At 34.1% G+C, this 24,588-nt stretch overlaps 1 protein-coding gene across 2 annotated transcripts; it reads right to left on the bottom strand.

Moving 5' to 3' along the window:
* BHD (folliculin) lies at positions 1-23,141 on the bottom strand. Of its 2 annotated transcripts, XM_090155868.1 has the most exons (12): positions 22,286-22,434; positions 22,193-22,213; positions 14,532-14,788; positions 13,428-13,574; positions 12,170-12,391; positions 11,832-12,096; positions 9,382-9,602; positions 8,557-8,670; positions 8,269-8,494; positions 5,428-5,530; positions 3,005-3,107; positions 1-354 (listed from the first exon to the last, which is right to left on the bottom strand). In XM_090155868.1, exons 1-12 carry the CDS (start codon positions 22,356-22,358, stop codon positions 256-258), a joined length of 1,851 nt encoding a protein of 616 aa, XP_090011994.1. In that variant the 5' UTR covers positions 22,359-22,434; the 3' UTR covers positions 1-255. The 2 variants fall into 2 exon arrangements, with proteins under 2 accessions (XP_090011994.1, XP_090011995.1); XM_090155869.1 differs by lacking the exons at positions 22,193-22,213; positions 22,286-22,434 and adding an exon at positions 23,082-23,141 and having other exon boundaries at positions 2-354.
* Between the last annotated feature and the right edge of the window lie 1,447 nt (positions 23,142-24,588).

Genomic DNA, 24,588 nt, shown 5'->3' with positions numbered 1-24,588 from the left:
CATTACAATTTTACAATTCCATAAAATTAAATGATCCACCACTTCAACAGCCATATATGGAAGCTTGACACATAGTTGAATTGTACAAAAACGATTTTAGAAGACTTTAAAAGGGACCAAGTTGTTGTAGGATATAATACTTTTCACATCTCGAATTGAGCCCCACGCAACATACATTTCCTTGATTCATTCTAGTGACGGATGTGTCCTCAATATTTCAGCTTTTCTGTTTCATTTACATGAAAGGAAATAGCATTACGAAATTGATTCGTGTTGGGAACCTTGCTGCACAGAAGATGAGAGAACATGCATTTTGTATTGGGTGCTTAAACCAGTCATCCAAAACTTTAAGAACTGGAAAAAAGATGTACAGAGTTTAAGAAGAGAAATGCCTAATGGATGAAGCATAATAGCGTTATAAAACTCTCAGGACAAAATTATAAAGACAGGTTTGCTATTTGGTACAGTTCCGTAACTTATAAAAGCTGAGGTTTTTTGTAGAGTTGAATCATACATAATTTTAACATTGATCAAATTGACCAAGATAAATACTTTTTTAAAAAAAAATCGCAATTTATCTATACATTAATCAGATTTTACACAACTTATAAATTTCCGTCAATTCCTATGAATTTCGATCGAAACTACTGTTTTTTATCAATATTTTTTTAAATTTTATACATTTTTTTCAATTTTGAAAAAAATTATTTTAACCAATTTTTAAATATTTTTTTCCATGTTTGTTTTTTTTTTATTTTTTTCTCACATTTTTTCCAATTTTAGCCATATCGGTTCATTGTCACCCATTTGGTCCAAATTGATCAAAAGGTGATCAATTTTGATTTTTTCGTCAATTTTTATAAATTTTTTATGATTTTGGTATTTTAAAATTTTTTAAATTTTTCACAGGGGACCCTAGGAATCGGTCAAAATCCCATGTTATTTTCAATGGGAAAATTTAAATTTTATGTTATCAAAAACATTTTTCGTTGCCATGGCAAAACCATTGCCCATTGAATAAATTCCCTTTAGGATTTTTCAAGTTACATGAAGGTCTAACAATCCCCCGAGTTTGAACAAAATCGGTGTGTAACACCTCGGGTCGTCTCCTTGTTAGTGTACCTACGTACATTCATTTTTGAAAAGTTGTAAGTTCTGATGTAAGGGATGTACAAGCGAAGTACCAAAGGAACGAATGTAAATTGATACTGGAATTCAATCGTAGAAATAAGTAAATAACCACTCATTTGTTGTGTTATCGGTACACAAAAAAAGGATCAACACACTGTTTTTAGTAATGTTTAAATTCATAATTAGTTTTAATTTTTTCATAGCGTACCATTTTACCCAAAAATTGCACCACTTGCTTAAAAGAAATAAAATAATCCACGTTGAAAACATTGTGGTGGGGGGGGGGGGCTCCAAATAGTCTGCCTACCTCCCCAAAAATCCTGGCGCCACTACTGAGAGTACATAACCTATTTGATAACCTTTTTATGTCGACTCGGCTATTAAGGAACAAAGTAAATAACTGATATAGACAAGGCAAAAACAAAATTGAATATCACATGTGGAAAACAATAGCGAAGTACACCAAAGTAAATAATCTCACACCAAGATTGATAAAAAAAATAATACCTCTCGTATACCTTGATGTTAAACAAATTTTATTTTATTGCCCTAAATTCAAAAACTTCTATTCAATATTGACGTAATAATAATAATCAGCTAGGCTAAAACCAAAAGCACCACCGCCAAGTCATCTAGCGACTTATAATGCCTTTAAACAGGTGCCTAGGTTACAATGCGTAGGAGGGTGGTGGCAAGCCCTTCATGCCACGCGAGCCAACAGCTCCCTACAGTAACTATTACCGTTAACCTCTACAAGTTTTTATTGAAAGGGGAAACCACATTAGATGAAAAGGAGCTCTAAACTCAATCGAACTGAGAAGTTTGAACTCTGCTCAAATGAAGGTCATAAATAACACACATTTATGCTTTTTTTAACCACATAACCCTTACCAAAAAATAAGTTGGCTAAAAACCACTTAGGACAACTTGTATTTCAACTTGGTTTTCAGTTTGTATTTGGGACAAATGCCTACTTAAAAATAACTTAAATCCTCTTTATTAATCAACTTATTTCCAACTAAACCAGAATCAACATTTACATTTAACTACTTAAAAGCAACTTAAATCCTACTAGGGAAACATCTAAAAACCAACTGAAAAATATTATGTAATTTCCTGACTACTAAAAACCAACTAATTATAAACTTAGCAAAAGCAGTATTTTCCTACCAACTGAATAACAACTTATTACCCCTTTAATAGTAACTTGAAATATGCTGACAACTTGAGCCTACTTAATACCAACTCAATATCAACTAATAATGTGTATACAAACTAAATACAAACTGAAATCCAACCTATTTTTGGGTAAGGGAAATATGATAATTAATAAGCAAATTGATAAATGTTTAGAACCAATTAAAATTCTCAAAGAACTTCAGCGATAAAAATGGGTTTCTGAAATTCATTTACTGGTATTCTAAATGCATGTCTTCTATTTTTTCTCAGGTTGTGATAGTGAACAGCCATTTTAATTTGAAAATAGTGTAGTTTTAACCTCACCCATTTTCTTACTGCATATCCCTAGAAACGGAGCAATACACGCCAGCGTTGAATTTATAGTTTGGCATTAAGCAATTTTACAAAAATAGTACTTAAAAAATGCTAAAACCCGATTTATCTGGTCAAAGATTTTTTGACAACTACTACAACATTATAATTTTTTTTCTTTTTACATAGTTTAAATCTAATATTTAAAATGCTTATTGCCACAAAATTATAATTACTAATTTCTTACAAAGATGGTATAATTTTATAGTAAGCCTTAAATGACGCAATGATATTGAACTTTTCAAGTAAATTTCTCACTCTTCATTTATGTCCTAGTTGTTTTATATCTTTGTATTTAAGTTCGTAAGAACATCTATCTTACCAATTTGTCTTGCTCTTGGGCTCCTAGTACATTAAGCAATTTCTGAGTCTCTTGAACTGGATGTTGTCCAGCTCTTGAGAAAGCAAAAAGAACTTTGACCTTGCTGCAAAAATAAATTGATTAACCAAATTTACATCTGATGAAACATGGAACCAAAGTAGTGAGATTCATTCAATGTTTCCGCACATGGTATATTCCATCTAAGATATATTTTCACCTAAATGTTTCTTAAATGAACGGAAGTTATAAAAGTATTTCCCTTAAGCAACTGCCCTTAATGCCAGTTTTCAAATGTCATGCACTACGAGCTTGCCAAGACCATAACTTTATCTAATTTAACTTAATTTATCACTTTTCAACCAGAAACAAAATAGTTCTTTTTGTAAAGTCAAGATTATTTCTGTTAAAGTTTGAACGCCGAAAATGGAGTAAATTTTTAGTGATTTTCTACAGCTTCTTGAACCCTATTTAATCATAACTACAAAAATTGCCAGAAAACGAAAAAATTCCAACTGTTGTAACTAAATAGCGATTTCGAGTGCTCATGATGAGATTTTGTCTTCCACTGGGAAATCGCGAGCAGCTCGTGACCAGATCCGCGTCTTTTACTGGCGAATATGCAAGTGAAAGTACAAGTTTCATTAGATAAAAAAACTTCTACAGAAACCCCTATGCCACAATGAAAAAGATGAAAAAGTTCAAGAAACTACTAAAATTAACTGGAAGGCGAGGATGTGACAGACACAAAAAACGACCATCTTTGATAGGATAATTTAAAGTAATAAATATTTTTTCAAAAATGGATTACAAACCTCTAACAAGTCTTATTTAAATAACATTTGCAATATTGATTCATACTTGAAACTAATGTAGAGGTATTCAAATGATCTAATAAATGAAAGACTGGCGTTTCAACCGCAAAGTCTTCACATTTCGATGCCTTTGATTCGTTATGAACCATAGTTCTATTATCAGACAGGCCACAGATAAAATGTAGAGGTTAGCTATTATTCAGCTTCATTTAAATTTATTTGTCATGGTCTTTGCAAACAAGTTTTTTTTTTTCCAACTATTTAAAACAATTTAAAAAAATCAATTTCTTTCCATATGTATTTTAAACCATAATGATGGTGAAACTTAAGTGTTTTTGACAGATTGAAAACCCAAACAGCAGTATTGTGAAAGGGAGTGGTTGAGATTGGTGAGCAAAATGGTCAGCGAGATCTCCTGATATAGCAGGATAAGAATTACTATGGTCGAGGTATGGATCCCTGATCTCAGAGTTTATCGTTTTAATAATTAATTTTAATCCACCCATAATAATAACGAAAACTAATGCCCGAAAACCAGGTCTTTCTCAATGGAGATCAGGTAAGTAACGCTAGAAAATTATAATTTTCAAAAATTAATGTCTCAGCGAATTTTCATTTCCGCAAGATATTTTTTACACAGAAATGTTCAACATCGGACATGTGTTGGTGTGTTGATATTCACCACCATAAATACATAAATATTTAAGAATATTTTTGACTGACAAAACTCCTTGTGCTAGCTTAAAAAGTCATTGAGACATTTTATTATTGTTAATGGTACAATAACTTGCAACGGGTCGGTCGACATCTACCAGATGTCACCCGCTCCGTTGTGGACTCCTTCATATTTGTTTTCGACTAAAGAGCCCCTTACCAAAAAATAAGTTGGCTAAAAACCACTTAGGACAACTTGTATTTCAACTTGGTTTTCAGTATGTATTTGGAACAAATGACTACTTAAAAATTACTTAAATTCTCTTTATTAATCAACTTATTTCCAACTAAACCAGAATCAACATTTACATTTAACTACTTAAAAGCAACTTAAAAATATTATGTAATTTCCTGACTACTAAAAACCAACTAATTACAAACTTAGCAAAAGCAGTATTTTCCTACCAACTGAATAACAACTTATTACCCCTTTAATAGTAACTTGAAATATGCTGACATATTGAGCCTACTTAATACCAACTCAATATCAACTAATAATGTGTATACAAACTAAATACAAACTGAAATCCAACTTATTTTTTGGTAAGGGTAGCCTACGTCATAAAACCTTTTTTGTGTCAAATATAAATACCCATGCAGCAAGCGGCGTGTAGGTTATTTGTTTTAGGTTATGAATTACACTCAGTAAGAGTGCATGAGAGTCAAGTCCCCTTTTATACACAATTAAACGTGAAAGGACTGGATTATATCGTAAGTTTAATTTTTGTCTAAAAGATTAAGACCCAATAAAGATAATTCCTTCATTAATTCCATTGTTTCTGAATTACGTTAAGCCTAAGTATTAATAAGGGCCGAACAAAATTAAATGTAACAGTTTGTATCGTATAATTCGATTAATTATCTGTAATTAGAATTGGATACCGGTTACAAACTTACTTCATCCAGACTTCCTTTAGAGTAGTAATACATGACTCCATAGAACGTTCAGTACAAACTTCATCGTGAACTAGCCTTTCTATGTCACACAAAACTTGAGGTACTAGAGAAACAAAATAATTTAGAATGAGGATAATTAATTCCCGGTATGCATGTGCATCTTAAGTTTTTTTCGATCTCTAACGATAGATATAACTGTTACTAACTGATCCCAAAATATTTTCTATAATTTTTTACATTGCACCTTCTCCTTGAAAGGGATGAAGATATTTAACTTTGGATTTTCCAACCACCTGAATTAATTGCATTAAAAGTCGCTCGATTACTTGGGCGGCTTGGGCCTAGGGTGGTGCTGATTATTAATCGCTCCCCTCCCAGCCACATTTTATTCTACACTTTTCGTGCCCCTGTGCAAGGTCACTTGCATTATCCACCTAAAATTTCTAGTAATTAAATTAAGCAATTTTTCGATTTGATTAAAAAGATAATTTTCAAAAGATATGAATTACCAAAATTATGGACATTTTCATTTAATCTAAGAGAGGTATGTGGTAGCACAAAACATTTTTGAAGCGAAGGGAGTAAAGCAGCCTTACAGCTGACTTGAATGACAAATTATGATTGGTTTTGTTCAACAATTAGCTGGCCAAATTCTGGCCAAACTGAATGGGAATTTCTCGCTTTTGGTAGATAAATCAGTGTCATACAAGGAAATGAGACCAGCTGGTCTGTAATCCAATATTTTTAATTGTGATACGTTAAACTTGTCTGGCTTAAAATATAAAATTTTATTACATTTATAGACGCTTAAACATGCCCATTTACTTTTCCCAATTTTATTCTCTAATGGCTGCCATATTTAATAAACTGTTTTTGGACTGTTTTAAATCATGAATCACCAATTCATAGTTTTTATATCTCTAGGGACCATGATTCTTAAGTTAATGGAATTTAAGATTGATACATGTTCTATATGTTACAGAACCAAAAAAAGTAAAAATAAATTGACAAATAAGGATTTTTGTCAAAATATGGGTAGGTAAAATCCATATAGAATAGCTCAGTTCTAAAATGTATTGAAACTGCTCACAATTTTTACAACGGGTACTCTGTCAGATATAATCTTCCAACATGCGGAGGCCGGGAAAGCATATGCTGATCATCGTAATCAATGCAGTTTTACGAGGGGAAGAAAAAAAATGTTTGAACCTTTTAAAAAAAACTCAGTTGTTAGTTGGTTTTGAAGATATTTGGACAGATCTGATTAAATGACTGATGTTTTCTGCAGTTATATCTAACTCTCCAAATCTGATTTAGACCTCTCATCAATATATCAAACAAAAAATTATATTTTTACGAAGGTAAAAAGTCAAACATGGGTCAGTCAAAGATAAACATCCTAAATAAACCTATAGGCAGACACATCCGAATGTGACAAGTGTGTGGGTAGAAAATTGGGAAATGAGAAAAATAGAGTAAAATTGAAAATTAAATCTATGTGGAAGACACATTTACCAAATGTTTTGATAGAAGGTGCATAAGGGTGGCCCAAATGTGCCCCTAAATTACAGGGTTTACCTGTCAGACTTAGAAGTTTTTTTTTAAAGCATAGGAGTTTCTGCTACGGTTTTTCAGACAGATTTCTGCAATTTGCTTATACGTAGACTTCTGTCTTAAGAAGAAGTATTGCGGCAAGACAGTTCAGATTTTCTCAGACAGCTGCCCTTAAGGCTATTAATCTGTTTAGTACCACTTCTAAGCTCGTTCTTAGCTGTCTGGATCTCCTTTCATAACTGGGCAACCATAACAGGGTTCAACTCTATTGGGTGTCTGGTCATAGGGGGCATCATAGTAATGAAAGGGCCGACACCCTTTACAAGGAGGGTGCGGAGGCTATAGGTTCTTACTATTCCAATACCCAATGGCTTGGTTCGCAGCCATGTGTGTGGAACTATGGCTAAGAGACAGGTCAAGCTTTGGCTTGAGACAGATGGTCAGAGGCAGGCTAAGGATTTTATCCCTTAAAAAGGAAAGAGCAACTGAGTTGCAATCGCTCTCTAAGAGTAGTATCAGGGTGGTTACGGGCCTACTTTTAGGTCACTGCCAGCTAAATAGACATCTGAATCAGTGAGAGTTTTATGTGCGTGGCATGCCTTGCAGAGGAGGAAACTTCCTATAATGTCCTTTGTGTCCTATTTTTACAGGCTGGAAATTAGCGATCTTTCCAATATCTCGGTTAAGCAAATCTTGTGCTTCGTTTAAGAGACTGGGATTTTTCATGTCTAAAAGGCTGGGGCTGCACAATGAACCTCTGGTCGAAGTGCTAGGTTGGGCTTCATCCAACCACCCAACTCCTAATAATAATAATAATACAGGTCACAATTTTTGGGACCATAATTTTACTATTAACGTAAGAACTAATATAAATCACGATTTGCGTGCTGTAGCACAGGAATATCCTCTTCAGCTCATTTTCAAATACATTTTAAACTGTGTAGCGCATCCCACTGATAACATCCCTTACTATTAACATAAGTGGTTATGTTTCTTTTGGGGCTAATTAACCATTGTATTAAAACATAAACTAATCTGTTTACTATCCATCTAATTGTTAAGTAATTAGAAATTAAAGGAGATGCAATGTAGTTTGAGCAGCCACCTAGATAGCTGCTAGATCTTAACCAACGCTGATGGGGAGTTAACCAATCCCCAACTAATATAGCTAACTCTCTAAACTACCTCTAACAACAACTGACAGTTGGTCCATGAACATCGTTCTCTCTTATATAATAATATTTATACTGTGGGTTTACCAAGGGCAACCATGGCAATTAGACCTACATTTTTCTGGTAATGACGTACAGTGATGAAGTGTTAATGTCCATGACAAACTTTTATCCTGATTCACCACCGAGTCTTTTACATCTATACAAAGATGTAAATCAGATGAAAGCACATGTTCTGGAATAGGAACATCTTTCTGCACTCCCAGAAAATTACACTTCCAAGAGTCTACATATTGGCTAGAATAATAGACAGGATGACAACAGCCTCGAGGTAAAACAACCTGTTGAGCACATTTTTAAATTATGGAACTGTTTATTCAGAAAAAGTTACTATCTCTGGCACCTGAAGGCAATCAATAATTGATTTTATGAGATTACTTGAACTTCCTTTCAAGATAATTTGATTTCCAATTACGGTGTGGTAACACAAGACTAGAAACATTTCTTTACCAATCACCTAGAAATAATAACAATACAAAAATTAATCACTTAGACCAGGATGGAAAGTTTGCACTATTTATGCTTTTACAAATTTTTCAGTTTCCAGTTTTACACTAACTACACCACAACTATTGGTAGAATTTCAGTATATTTGAGATGTTTGATGTTAAACTTTTATTTGCTCAGTAGCCAGTAGGGCAACCAGTATACAAGGAAACAAAAAATGTCTGATTGGTCTGTACTATAGGCTGCGTTCAACTACCTTCTGATTCACTCCTGATTATGTATCAGAAAAACAGTAACAGTTGTTGAATGAGTTTTGCATCTTCCGGTTGTGAAATCACAATAGGTATTGGAAGGGTATCAAATTAAAATGTTTGACAAGCAGGTTTTTCTGATACATTTACTAAACGTATGATGGTTTAACAAGCATGTTGAAGATTTCTGCTTGCGGCCATTTTGATTGACTAATTTTAAATGGGTTTTGAGCGTTTTGGCATACAACAACTATTTACATCTTGATAAGTATCGTATTATTATAAGATTTTAGTGATTAACACAGCCATAGTATGCTATATAAATCAGTCTGCTTAAACAATTTGACACACAATCTGACATCCTCTTGGAAATTATCCTTAACTCACTTTGTACTTCACTAAATTCCCTTAAGAGAATAATTAATGCCTAATATTCAAAAGTTTCTGTAGAAATTTGTGTAGAAGCTTACATTATATAATTCTCGTAAAGATGAAACAGTTGATTCTTTGAACTGTTGTCCTATAGATGTTTGCTCCAAGAGATCACTTAGTAAAGCAGATGCAGCACAAATGTTTGAAGACAGCATAGCATCCTTTGTTGTAGTGTTATTATTGCCAGTTTCGCTAATAGTCGCTTTAAATTCATTGAGAACCGTTTTGGTGTGAACTTTTATGAAACCTTCTTCAGTTTCTAAATATAAAAATAAGTATTGTAGGTAGCATAATTTTACAGATAAAATGCAATAATAAAGACAAAAATATAGCCAGTTTACTACATAGCACCAAAAAGTGGGAAATTACATTCTTTAACTATAGATTTGCTCTCAAAATAAGGGACATGGCTACAGAGTGCTCTAATCCAGCGGTTCCCAATTTTATTTTGCTATGGAACCCTAAATTATCCACCTAATTCTGGCGGAGCCCCAACTCATTTTTTTTACTCATCTTTAACTCTTGACACAAACAAAGATGGCCCCGCTGCGAATTCTCGGAACCCCTGTGACCCTTTTACGGAACCCCAGCGTTCCGCGGAACACCTTTTGGGAACCGCTGCTCTAATCTATACTTGATAGTACCCAAATTTATTTGCATTTAGAAATTTCTTTGCCCCAATTGCTTAAAATTTACTCAAATTATTTCAATATTCATTAGAATTTATCACAGTTAACTAAATTTTCCTAGCATTTAATAGATATTAATTGAATTCACCCAAATATTCATCATTTGATTTTATAAAATTTTGGAAATATGGCTGAAAAAATTATCATTCTTCGGATCTGCTATTCACGAGGTACAAACAGGAAAAAGCAAGCCAGATTAACAAAGATTAAATCACAGAGAAAATTAAAAATTTTAAATGTCAAAAACATTAATTGTCCATTGAAACTTTCCCCTTTAAGAAATTTCAAGTTACATGAGTTAGAACAAAATCGATGAGCATAACCAGGAAACTATATAGGTATACACTTGGAATGTCTAGGAAGATTTTTACGGCCGTGATGAAGCTCATAGAAACGGGCGGTCTTAAAGCGGGAAAACTGATGAGAAAAACTCTCGCACCTCGCTACCCTAATTCAATGAAAACTCGTCATTAAGCCTAGTCATTGTTATTATATTATTAGCTTACCTGATTATCTCTTTTATAACCATACAAATACTTGAAATAAGGTATCACTACACTTCTTTCAAAATATTAAGTACGATAACAAATTGAGGTTTTTAAATTCATTGTTTTATAAGCCTTTTTCGCGGGAAGATTGCCTATTTGTTACCATGACGCATTCTTTTCGCGTCAAACCTGGAGCCAATGAATTTGAAATGCCGTGTTACCTCTTACACTTGACGTAGTTAAGCCCCGCCTTTTTCTCGAAGCGCTTTCGTATCACCATCCCAATGGAACCTTAGACATTCAAAGTGTGTACCTCTATAGTTTCCTGGTATAACCCTTGTCAGCTTAAGGAATAGGTCCAACATATAAATGTATGCCAGTAAAAGATGTTATCAGCTGAAGCAGATAAAGATATAAGTATGCTTAAGTAAATTTGTTATATCAGGTCACAAAGCTATATTGGATATTAGCTATATACGTGTTTTTAAACATAATTTCACAACCAGCATATATAATAAATAATGATTTTAATAATAGGTATTTTGGGAATAAACAAACAGGTGTTTTTCACATATAAAAATTATCAAATTTTAAAATAATGTTATAGCCATATAGTGGGTCTATCACATTTAAAATGCATCGTAGACTACATCTCTATCACAAATAGACTAGGGATGCACTGATATCAGTACATTGAATATATCAGCAATTCGTGGCTGATATATATTGTAATATCTTAGGATATATCAACCGATATTAACATTGAAGTTATCTATCAAAACAGCAGTGTATATGATAAATTTTTGTAAAAGACGGTTCGGTACACTATTGTACCATTTTATTCTAATTTTTCATTAAAATAAGTTTGCCAGAGCATATCCGAAAATTTCTTTTCATTTTATGTGATACATATTTTCTATCACAAATCGAATATTGTTTTTTATTTGTATACACTCGTAACCCTTGTCTAAAGAAAAAAGGTACCTATGATCTAGCTTCTGAAGTCTGGCATACATGGAGCGGCCAATCAAATTAAATATTATAATTAGTTAGTTAATCGAGAATTTTCTTATTTTTAAAAGTTTTTTCTGAAAATATTTTTCTAATACCAGTATTGCTGGCCAATATCGGCTTCGCTTAACATCGGCTTCGCTTAAGCCAATATTGGCTGATACCAATTTTAGAAAAATAGGCCGATATATCGGAGCATTCCTAAAATAGACCCATAGATATGGCAAATATATAAATAATTATTAATTAAATAATATTAGTTACATGATCAAGATTTTTGTAAAATATAAATAGGTATACCTTCTTGAGCCTCCAGATCAACAACAGTATCTTCACTAGGAAGCCCCTCAAGTAAACGTTCACTTATTCTACATCCCCCAGCTCTCAGTATCCATGTAAACCAAAGGTGAATGTATGGAAAGATGGATAAATCTCCAGTCAACTCTGTTAGTGAACGTGCTTTTGCATTTCCCCTCTGCCTTCGAAAATTGTCTGGAGTCATTCTAGTCACAGAATTTAAACGCAACATTCTGTGTGAGCACTCTGATTGCTCTCCATCATATACCTATACGAGGATCAGGTAACTGTTGTTAAGTCAATTTATTCAATATAATGGATCATTGAAAATGATAATTTACTTTAGATGCTTTTGCTTGAAGCTCTGTTACAAGTTTCTGAATGTGTTTTAAAAGAAACGTCCAGGAATTTAAAAGAAATATTTTGTCCATCATTACAATAATGATAGAATACCAGCGCTGAAATCCTCTCGCATGGCTGTCTTTCATGAAGAATGTATAGCTGAGGACATGTCCTCTTTCATTATCACCAAAATAAATTGGACCTTCTCGTCCTGGACATACCTTGTAACAAGAAACTTGACTATTACCTTTTTCATACATTTTGTAAAGCTACATTAGGGGATTACATCAGCCTTTGATTTTATGAGCCACTTTTACAGGGTGTGTGATGAATAAAAAATGGTGTACCATGTGTTGTGCGGCTTATACATACGCGAAGGCAGGTTTGGTCTATAAGAACCTCATATTTATGTACTATTCTTTAGGTATTTGGAAGTATTGACATCAGGATTTTAGGATGCGTAGGCCAATATTTTTCTCAAAAGTGGACTCATTTTTAGATTTCTACAAATTTTACAGAAGGCACCTAAAATTGTTTTGTTGCCCGGAAATATAATGTACAGTAGTCTACTCCCGGCACCAACATTGCTGTTTTTATTCCAGACAAGGCTTAGTGTCAAATTGGCACTATACCACAATGCAAGCAAAAATCACTCACTTTTTAATGGAATCATTCGGGCATTACAGTCTTCCTTAGACATTCCAACAGCGGCTAAGTAGGCTACAGCCTACATGCATATTTCAGAGGGGCCCCAAATTTGTTTAATGTGGGCCCATAATTTCCTTAAATATGAAATTTTAGTGGAAAAAGTGCCACAATTTTTCAGTTTTCAGTTTTATAAATATCTTTTAGTTTTCATTTCAAAATAATTAATGAAATATTTACTATTTTTCAAGCTTGAATTATTAATATATTTTGTTAAAATTAAAAGGAACTTTGTAAAAAAATCAAAAATCTGATACTTCATTATGACAACGCATTTTTGTTTTTAATGAACAGCGTGTAAAGAAATTCTAGCAGAACCACTGCATGTGTACAAAGTATAACTTCCAGACATCATAAATGCATAAACTAGGTATATCTACATAGAATGATGCAAAACTCCAACTACTCATCTTAAATTTTTTAAACTATTTTTAGGTAATCTACATAGAAAAATAGTTATAAGTCTATTTCAACATTGGATAAACTACCACGAAAATATTATGAAAATAAAGCCTGTTTTTTTAATTTTTTTAATTGGCTAATATAACAAACCTCGCAGCTTAGACTCCGTACACAGGCTTGACGAACTAAACTGAACAATTCGGGATGCATTGGATTTTGACTGCTTATATAACTGACTTTAGCTTCATGGTCATTACACAAAAAGCGTTTCACATTATGTGGCATTGAACTGCATCCCTAAAAAAATTAGATTGTATATTAATCATTATTACATGGCTTTAATCCCCAGATGAACATGTGCTCGAAATTCTGTATTCTGAAAACCACCAATGACGAAAATTTACCGAAGACCAAAACAAAATAATATGAAAATTAATTAAAATAATTTGCATTTAAGTAAAAATTCAATGACATCAACTTGTCCAAGTTGATTTTGAGTTTCAAAGAATTTTGCAACTGAGTTTCAGTTTGTGATCTTACAAGTTTTAAGAGTCCTTAACAAGTTTTAAATTCTTAAGAGTTTATACCCTAAAAAAAGTTTTCTTTTTTCTTTTTAGACAATATTCTAACAAAATGATTAAGAAACTCAAAAAATAAAAATATTTATTAGGATACAAAATTGCAGTTCTTACAGAACCTTAGCCTCCTTAGGCTTTTTGAAAAATGAAAATGTAAGAAATAAAAGTATTTTCCTATTTCTCAATGGAATAGTTCCAGCTATTCAAAATTGCCAGGTTAATACACAGGTCCAATGGCATGAACATATATAAAATATACAAGCAAAAAAATGACTACTTTTTTAAGGGCGCTAATTAGTATCAGATATACATATATTTGATTACAGCTTAGGCTGCCGACATCACTATAACACGCTAATTCAGCACTCAGCAACCCTGGCAAAATTTAAAATGCCTAACAAGTTTTTAGCAACTAGGCCAAACTTTTAATCAACAGCTCAGCTGAAATATTATAATAATTTCATACTAGAACCTAAAATGTAATTAATTTAAATTTCAGGCATAATTTAGTTCTTGATTTTCTTGTTACCTGATTTTTGTGAAATTATTTAAATTCCAGACTCAAACTTCTTATATTTATTTATGTCTACTCTGTTATTTAGGGTATGTTAAAATTTAAGTACATTTTTAATGTAAATACTTTACTTAAAACTGGGAACTATATTTTCATACATACCTCACATATTTCTAGACCTTTATCGGAGATGGAATGCAAATCATTAGATGTTTGCATGGAAAATAACAGCTCTGGTGGACCATAATACGATCTCTTGTTTTTACCAGATGATATTAACTTTTCTTGATCTGATAATTTTGGAGATACAGTTGACAAGCCAACAACCGGGTAATGTTCGTGAAATGCTTGGGTACAAAATAAAACACTTGGGCCATGAAGTTCACAAAAATGGCTTAGAGATATCACAGCATTCATTTCTGAAAATATTGTTTTCTTCAGTCAATAAATGAATCATTTTAAAAAATTGAATTTATTGTTTATCGTGTATTTTTCAACCATGTTTCAACACTGCACTGTATGATTAAGTCATTGGTTGACTAATGAAAGATTTAAAGGACATGACTTATCCATGTGTACATGCTGAAAGCAAAATATACGTAATTTTTTTAAGGCTATTTTGAGAAATAGCGATTTAAATATTTAGTTGTTATTGTGAAATTACAAGCTTTTGTAAGTTGTTTTTATTGATAAACAATAGCCACAAAATTACATAATTTCATTTAAAGAAACTGAAGAATCCATGGTTTATTTAATTCTTGAGTTACTTGTTTCTTGTCCCAAAATTTTAAAAGCATTGTCCATGTCAGTCAGGTTACTTGTATTTGCCGTATTAAAATATTATGCTACACTTTTTCATGTTAGGGGTAAAAAAAAATTGGTGGAATTATATTAAAAACTGATTATATATTAAATATGTTTATTTACATTGGCAAACCTGCTGGAGTACAGACGCATGTATTTTTAGCTCCTGCTTTTTAACCTAGGCCTAACTAGTTTTGAAATTTTACTTTATGATTTCTGAATTTTATCAGAATGATTCAATTTTATTGACAATTTAAGCCGTGAGCTTAGATTTGCAAACGTCTTATTATACTACCAAAATCATGGATGAAGAGACAAGTGGAAAAGTGAATGTGTTGCTTTGTTTACCGGACTGCACACTTCAAAGGCAAGGAAATGATAACATGATTATCTGTGATATATGTTTAAACCATTTTCATATTACCTGCGTAAAAGTTTCCATAAATCAATCAAATCGTTTCTACTGTTGTGAAATTTGTAGAGAACGCCTAGTTAACCCTTGCCTTTGCAAAGGCCCAAATCATATGAAATCAGTTAAAAATGAATTGACTGAAATTAAAAGACAAATAGCCTCGATGAAGTTGGATTATAAGGCCCAGTTGAAAACGATAATGAAAGATATTGAAATAGGTAAAACAACAACCGAGGAAATACTAGAAGAAAAACTTGGAAATATAAATCTTGCTCACACAAATAGCTTAAACATACTGGAGCATAAAGTTGATAGTATCATAAATGTAAATACAAACACAAGTACTAAATCAAAAGGCCATCTGGAGAGCACTAAAAGTACAACCAGTAGTACTAACCGTAAGGTGACCAACAATAGCAACATGCAGCCGGACATACAACTACAAACTCCATTACTCCAGGAACCTACAAAGACCTCAGGAAATCCCCTAAATACCGCAAGAAAAGGGAAACCAGGATTCCAAAATGCATATAAGAAACCACAGAGGGGTAGACTGGCATTATATTCTAAGGAATCGAGTCCTGCAAACCTGAAGTCCAACAGGGTAGTTGGTCGAAACCAGGGCCAAATTAACAATCCAACAAGACGGACTAGATTTTTTCATTGGTAACTGCTCAGCTAAATCAAATGAAGATTCTATGGCAGAATACATTCAGTCGCAGGGAGTTGAGGTACATGCCATCAGACCAACCAGCCAATCAAAAAACCCAGAAGCCCATAGTAAATGTTATATTATCAACACCCCAACAGATATTGATACTGTACTTACTCAGGCAATTTGGCCTATTGGCATATCATGCCATATTCTTCAAACCGACCGTAGCAAAAATAAAAAAACTTGGGGCTCAAACCATGCTAAGGAAGGGCTTGAGTTATCTCTTGCTTCCACATACAAATATTATCCCTCAAACTGTCCCAAAAACACCCAAATCCAGGAGGTAATGGATCACTTATTAGATATAGAAGTAGATAACGATTTTATTACGTTGGAAAAGTCAGAACAAAAAAATAATTGGAAGGCATCTTTTATCATTGAATCGTCAATTAACCAAGATTATGAAATCCTAAATCGAGAAAACTGGCCACATCCATATAAAATTCAGCGCCGTAAGGAACCAAAAACTACTTTCTTGGATATTAATGAGGTATGACGCACTAGATCAAACAAATTTACTTACATCAAAAATGTGAATAATGTACCAGAATCAATACAAGAAAATAGCCTAATAAGGAGTCAAGCAACTGACCACCCAAGCAATGCTAATACCATAAAAAAACTACTTCGAGGACTAAAGATCAGTCACATTAATATAAAAAGCTTGCTACCCCACCTGGATGAAGTAACATGTATAATATTCGACTATGACTTCGACATAATGAGTATCTCTGAATCTTGGCTTACCCCATCCCACCCGAATAATATTCTTGAAATTAGCGGATATTCCCTTCTTCGTAAGGATCGACAAAGAAATCGCTGGGGTGGCCTCTGCATTTATGTAAAACAACTCTTAAACCTACAGCCCTGGAGCTCAACACTGATTACATCTCTACCCGACACCTCGCATATTGAAGTGCTCTGGTGCCAACTTACTCAATCCTAAAGCAAGCCCTATTCTCATTGGCGTCTGTTATTGTCCTCCAGATCTCAACATTCTATCCTTTCAAGAACTGAACTTGCACCTTACTTCAATTACTGACTCCGTAAATAATGAAATTATAATTATGGGAGACTTTAATTGTAATCTCCTTGCACATCGCAAAACAAGTAATACCAAAGCCCTCTGCTCTACCATGACTACTCTAAAGCAATTAATTGTGGATATTACTCGGCCATCCTCTGGTACTTTGATTGACCACATCTATGTCAGTCACCCCCTACGAATTATCGATAGTGGTGTCATTGCCCACGGAGTTTCTGATCATCACCTTATCTACTGTGTCAGGAAAATATACACTTGTATAAACAGCCAATTACTTTCATCAAGACTCGCCATCTCTCTTCCATTGAACCTACTAATTTTGTTACTACTCTACAACAAAATCTCAGGGCAATTAACAACTCGAAATCCCTATGCTGGAACTTTCAAGCGGCTATTAGCAACACTCTTGATAAACATGCACCTATTAGATCTATCCGCATACATATAGGACTTCCTCCATGGATTGATGACACAGCCAAACAACTTATGTACCTACGTAACCATCACAGTCATAGGATTAAACAAAATAGCGACAACACTTATATTCAAATGTACAAAAACCTTCGAAATGCAGTGACTACACACTTACGTAACTCAAAGAAGTCTTTCTTTAAGAAAAAACTCACGGAAAATTAAGGTAATATCTCTGGAACCTGGAATTGTTTGCGACAGTATGTTAAAAACAAACCAAATACCCTCCCTACTGTAATCACTGATCATAATGGAACCTCTTATCATGACGCCGTGAATATTGCCAATGCCTTTAACACCCATTTTACTGAAGCTGCTGAAAAATGTCTAAATGAACATCTACCAGCTAATTTTAATCGCGTCTCTATCAGATCGACTACTAAGCGTAATCTCTTGACAGAAAGATTCTCTTTTTCTGAAATAGACCTGCCTTCAATGGTAAAGCTATTAAAACGTATTTACTCAAAGAAGGCCCCTGGCCCTGACCTGATTCCACCTAAAATCCTAAAGGCAAACGGCCCTGTCCTTGCACCATACTTACAAACCATTATAAATCACTCTTTCTCTACTTCTACTTACCCTGAAGAATGGAAATGTGGACGTGTTATCCCTATCTACAAGAGCGGGGACCCCACTAATCCAGACAACTACCGACCAATTACAATCCCAAATTGTGCTTCTAAGACCCTGGAATGGGCTGTGCATGACCAGCTAATACCGTACCTAACTACAAACAAATACCTGTACAAATACCAATCCGGCTTTCGACCTGGCCACTCCACAATCACTTGTGCCGCCTTTCTACTAGAAACCATAATCTCTAGGCTATCCTACGGACACATAGTTGGTGTGGTATTCATAGACCTCCGGAAAGCGTTCGACACTGTCGATCATTCAATCCTATTAAAATACCTTTAACTATTGGACTTCTCTGATGACGCTCTCTCGTGGTTCAATACGTATCTCAGAGGCAGAACGCAAAAAGTTGATATCGGCAACCACTCATCTACAAGCCTACCTACCAGGTATAGAGTACCTCAGGGAAGTATCCTGGGCCCCCTAATTTTTTCAATTTCTATCAATGAAGCCCATCTTGCAATCACCGAGGAGGGTCTCCTCATGTTATATGCTGATGACCAGGCAATGCTCTCCTCCAGCCCCAACCCACAGGATCTTATCTCTATTCTTGACGAAAATACCCTCAACCTGCAAAACTATCTACTCCAGCGGAAGCAGGTCTTAAATCATTCAAAAACTTTTTTCATGCTATTTCACAAAAAAACAACCAAAGGCTTAGAAAATTATGACACTCTTCCTAACTCAAAAATTCAGCGTGTGAAATCATTTAAATATCTTGGACTGGAACTTGATGAAAATCTGACATGGGGTCAGCACATCATCAATACGTATGAAAAAGTTAATAAACGATCCTGGATCATCAGATCTCTTCGACCAAATCTTGATACTCTTACACTCACGATGCTTTACAACTCAATAATTAAAATAATAATAATAATCAGCTAGGCTAATACCCAAGGCACCACCTTAGGCCTAAGTCATCATATTCTCTACGGTGCGGCAACTGCTACAAAACTTGACAAACTTCAAACTCAACAAAATGCTATCTGTAAGTCCATTCTTAGTCAACCAAGGCGTTCCTCTGCTACCACTGCTCGTAACAGTATATCAGTTCTCCCTCTCAAGCTGCGACGAGACAACCACATGGCAATCTTTATGCACCTCGTTACAATTGCTCTAACTCCTGACTATATTACCGAACTCTTTCGAATACCTGCTTCACTTCATACCCACTACAAAAGAGGATGTCAGAACACCTTCCATGTTGAAAGTCTAAAGACTAACCTACGTACACTATCGATCAAATGCAGAGGCATAAAACTGTGGAACAATCTTCCCTTTTCTATACGCACTATTACTAATACTCGTGAATTCAAGAATGCCATCCACGAAAACGGTGTTAACTAATTAATTTAATTTTTAAAGGACTTAACTAATTTATTGTTTTAATTATTTGCCTTGTTACCTACAGGCTTTGTATATTTTAACGGGACCCCCTTGAAAATCATCTTTGCTGAAGGGGATATCCCTTAATAAAGACCATATTATTATTATTATTATTAAATGCATTAAATAAATACAAAAAAAAACATGTCGCTTTAAGTAATACCCGAGGGGCAAATCACTTTGCTACTAGGTGTCCTAATAATCATGATTAAATTTTTAAAGTTACTCTGTGGGTAACTTCTCTTCAGATGATATTACTTAACATAAATTGTGATAAACATTATTTTTGATATACTGACACAATACAACTAGATCAGTTTTCTTGGCACATTCAACTTTAATCGGCTCTTGTATGGAGTTTCGATGTTGGAAGATGCAACTGTCTTAAGAAATACCACTTTTGAGAAAGAACACCATCATTGTTTCTATAGCGTCACTTCTCTCATTTTTCATGCTAACTTCAATTTTACCAGAAACCTTCTAGTATACAATACATTTAACATTTCCTATACCTTGAAATGCATTTGAATTGAAATCCTTACGAACTTTTTCTTGAAAGTGAAAAAATCTTGGTGGCCAAGCATTTTTACTTTGTAATCGGATGGAATGTGAATTTCTAATTTCTTTATTTTAAGTTCTTTGCACAAATGCATTGAATCACATTTCATAAAACTAGGCCTGACTCAGAGAATTTTTGATGAGCCTCATTGACTACTGCAGATTGTAGCAGAAAGTTGATAATCATTCCAGCAAAGATTTTATTTCTATTTTGGCCACTAGGGTCTCAGGTTTGTTGGTTTTGTCAATGTCTAATAAGTAATAGTACATTACTGATGCAATGTCATTAAATCCCCTTCCGCCTTCATTTTCTGGCAATAAATATGAAAAACCTTGCTTGTCTTTCATTGAAAAAATAGTTAAATTGCAAACACTTAATTTTCTCAAGAAGTAGGAATTTCCAACAGAAAGCTATTTGGACGCATGAGCACTTGCTCCAAATCAAATGATGCTACAAGCGTCTTTTTTCGCCACTTTTTCTTGGCAAGCTTGGTCTTTCCTTTTGATATGTTCTATAAAATCAACTTCATCTTCATTAGTCAATGTGTTACTTTTCTTCTTCAAAATGTACTAAGTACAACGAGTCAACAACCACACTATCTTACAGTGGATGATCAAAATCAAAATGATATGTTAAATTGTTCATTAAATATCTTCAGAAATACATGAACCGAAATTACCAACGTCCTATTCCTCTAACACGGGAGGCAAGTTCCCATTCCCCCCTCTCTTTAGTAAGGAGGAGAAAACCACCCTCGAAATTCAGCTTCTCCCGATTTCACCAAGGCTACTTGAGTACGCCACCTGGCTATTGATCTTTCCTCTCACTAGATGTCGAAGTAATCTACCCGTGATGCACTAGAATTTTTCCTCTCCCGCGGGCGGGCTGAAAATCCGTTCGGTTTTTATTTCCTCCCTCTCCTTGTACTATGGGAAAATGCCCCCCAGTAAAAAGGAGGTCATTGATAATTTTGGTTCATGTATTTCTGATATCTTCCTATAAATTGGCTCCTTTACCTTATTAGCTGCATCGTGTTTTTCATGACTAGGTATTCTTTTGTCAATGTTTTGCTACAGAAGTAACTTTCCATTGCAGGATATAAATTTATGTGAATTTAGACAAGCTCTTCCTGTTCATTTGAAGTTTTATTTCTTGTAGGTTGTTTTGGCCTAGTTTTGGTTACTCCTGGCTCAAGACCGACATTGCAGGTATTCCGTATGACTGAATCACAAATATCCAATGTTTTTAGAAAAAATGGCTTGCACACTTGGTGAACCTCATTGTTGATCTTAAAATAGTATATTTAATACTATATTTCCTTATTTTGTTGAGAATTTAAAACTGATGCAGACTTTATAGGAGTTCGGTGTACTGATAAGCTAATAAAGTCATATATTCTTTGTTAAGTTTTTTTTATCAATAGCATTTACTTTATAAGTACATTGAAGATGATATTTTTCAGGTTGCTAACACACTGCAGTTACCATTCAAGGTTTTTCTTCACTCTTTGATATCTCAAATTTTTATCTGTGTTTCTTTTTCTCTTACGTGAAAATCTATTCGTTGTTTCATTTTCTATTTCAATTTCCACATAGTCAATAGAAACTGGAAAGCTTTCATTTAATCCACTGACATTAAGACTTGCATCAACAGCTTCATTATCATATAAAATACTATCTGATAAATTAAAGTCTTCTAGGTCTATATTCTCAATAATAGAAACATTTATAAAAAAATTAATGTTTAAAATTATATAACTATTATATATCTTGTACATTACTACTGCATTCACCTTCATTTTCAGACTCCAGCCCTAAATATATTAAATTTAGACGTCAGAAAAGACAATTTCACTTTACATTAACAAATTAACATAAATTATTACCCAGTTCATCGTAGAAAGTATCCTCTACCCATAACCGACCAACTCTAATACAATAAAACAAATGATCATCCATTTTGAAATGAACGCGTTCTAAACACAGGCTGCTACGAAGCAGTCAACACAGAGTTATTTGGTTGTGCTTTGAAAAGGCCAAACATATTGAACTTAAGTGTTTTCTAAAAAGTTTATATCTTTGCAAATATTTAAGTTAGAATGTTGTGGTTTTCAATATAAATATTACTTTTCCTTCCTAAATTCAAATTACTCTTTAAAGCCAAAACCAAGTAATTAATGTTACGTGGGTTTTGCTTTCAGCCAACGATTAGTGGTGTATAATTGTTAAATTTATATAAAGCAAATGTGTGCCACAATTTATGACCTTGCCTAAAAGAAATAAGCAACAAACGAAACTCAATAGTGCAGTACTCAGATAAAAATACTTAGCTTAGTAACCTTTGTCAAAAATTGAAAGAAACTTTAGTATGCACTTTTTAATTCAGCCTTAAAATAACATACCAAAATCCCCATCATTTCTAAATGGCACTAAAAACTATTTTCTTTAATATCTACAATAATATTGATTTAAGGAGTTTACCAACAGGTACCAAAACTAAGACCAGTAAATACCCAGTAAAAAAGGTACTCTGTAGTGATTTATTTAATAATGATATGTTAAATCTTAATGTCACTGAGGACCCCCTTTAGAACGGACTGTCAGCTCTGAAAAAATGGTTATTAATGTTAAGCATTAAATTTAGGGTTAAGAAATAAATTAAGTGTTTTAATTCTTATGTACCTTCACTTTAAACTTGATCCTGGCTTTTAACGTGTTCATTCCGAGGATCCTAATTCCTAATTCAGTAATGAGTAGCAGACTATTTTAGTAGCAGAAATCTTTTTCTTTACGACTACCGTACTACGACCAGGGTTGGACATAAGGCACTAGTCAAGGCATTTGACTAATAAAATAAATGCTCAGACTACAAAAATTAATCGAAATCTGGGGTCCACTAGTCAATTTGACTTATGAAAAATTTACCTAAATATTCATAAATAAAGCTCGACCGAAAATATGCCGGAAAGACGATAATAAACGCTGAAAATTGATTCCCATTCGATATACCGCTAACGTTCAACTTTACGCTGCTAAATTTCCGTCGAGTGTGAAACCTTAGAAATCGGATAACAAACTAGAACGCTTAATCGAATGGCTGACAAGGTACCGATTAGATTCTTGGCTAAAACGACAGTAACGCCATCTGCGCTGCCTAAAGAGGCACGCTCGCGCGTAACTTGTTTAAAGGTTTTCCCCAACCCCATTGAAATTAATGTAAAGTTGGCAATAATTAAACATTAATTAACCTACCAAATGATATAAGAAATATTCCACTGACAATTTTTCCCGTTTATATGTAGTATAAAATCGTCTTGAAAAATCGTTTATCGCTTTATAACATTCAAAAATAATATTTTTCCCGCACCATGTAGATAACCGAGCATCTGCTCGTCTAATAGCGATTTCCACTGGGAAGCTCCGAGAGCGCCCCGAAATCGATTTCGACGTCACAGCTCGTGTCGAGATTTCCAAGGATCGCGGTCGAGCGAGTCTCCCAGTGAAATACAACCTCGTTTTAAGAGCAACACTCGGGGCGAGCATTTTCCATTGAAATACGCGGAAATTAATGGTGGACAGTAATATTGTATTCGATAAACTTTATTAATCATCCATGGTTAAGCCTAGGCGTAAAGGAGAACTTACTTCATTTTCGGAGTACGAATATACCTCATCCTCTATATATCTTATTATTTTAGGCCTTTATACTATTTCCGGCGTTTGCCTTAAAAGAATTGCCTCTATTTCTTCGTCGGAACTATCCGAAGACGATTCTATAAACAAATAGCAGCCGGAATATTTATTGTCCTATCTAGTTCCGCCATTTTTAAAAATCACGAAAACCGCTCGAAATCTGTCGATCCGTCGAATTTCTCGGATCAAAATTTTCGCTCTCAGAGCGCTCGCTGTGAGAGCGAGATTGCCAGTGGAAGACACGGATCTCGTCACGAGCTGCTCTCGATTTCCCAGTGGAGGGCGAAATCTCATCACGAGCGCTCCCAGAGCGCCCAAAATCCCCCAGTGGAAATCGCTATAGGTAAAGTTTGTGTTGTCAACCCGCGTATTAGAAAGAAAAATGATATTTTATAGCGATTTCCACTGGGGGATTTTGGGCGCTTCGGGAGCGCTCGTGATGAGATTTCGTCCTCCAGTGGGAAATCGAGAGCAGCTCAAGACGAGATCCGTGTCT

The sequence above is a fragment of the Leiobunum rupestre genome, chromosome 8 (genome assembly GCF_980474605.1).
Source record: "Leiobunum rupestre chromosome 8, qqLeiRupe1.1.hap1, whole genome shotgun sequence".
Taxonomy (NCBI): domain Eukaryota; kingdom Metazoa; phylum Arthropoda; class Arachnida; order Opiliones; family Sclerosomatidae; genus Leiobunum; species Leiobunum rupestre.
Note: the sequence above shows the minus strand (reverse complement) of the source record. Positions and strands in the feature narration are given on the sequence as shown.

Excerpts from the sequence above, each read along its gene's own strand:
- BHD (XM_090155868.1), bottom strand. The coding sequence starts at position 22,358 with ATGGATGATCATTTGTTTTATTGTATTAGAGTTGGTCGGTTATGGGTA. Across the intron at positions 14,789-22,192 it reads GCTGGAGTCTGAAAATGAAG|AAATGAATGCTGTGATATCT; the intron begins GTGAATGCAGTA and ends CAATATTTTCAG. Across the intron at positions 9,603-11,831 it reads TGATCTGGAGGCTCAAGAAG|AAACTGAAGAAGGTTTCATA; the intron begins GTATACCTATTT and ends TTTTATATTTAG.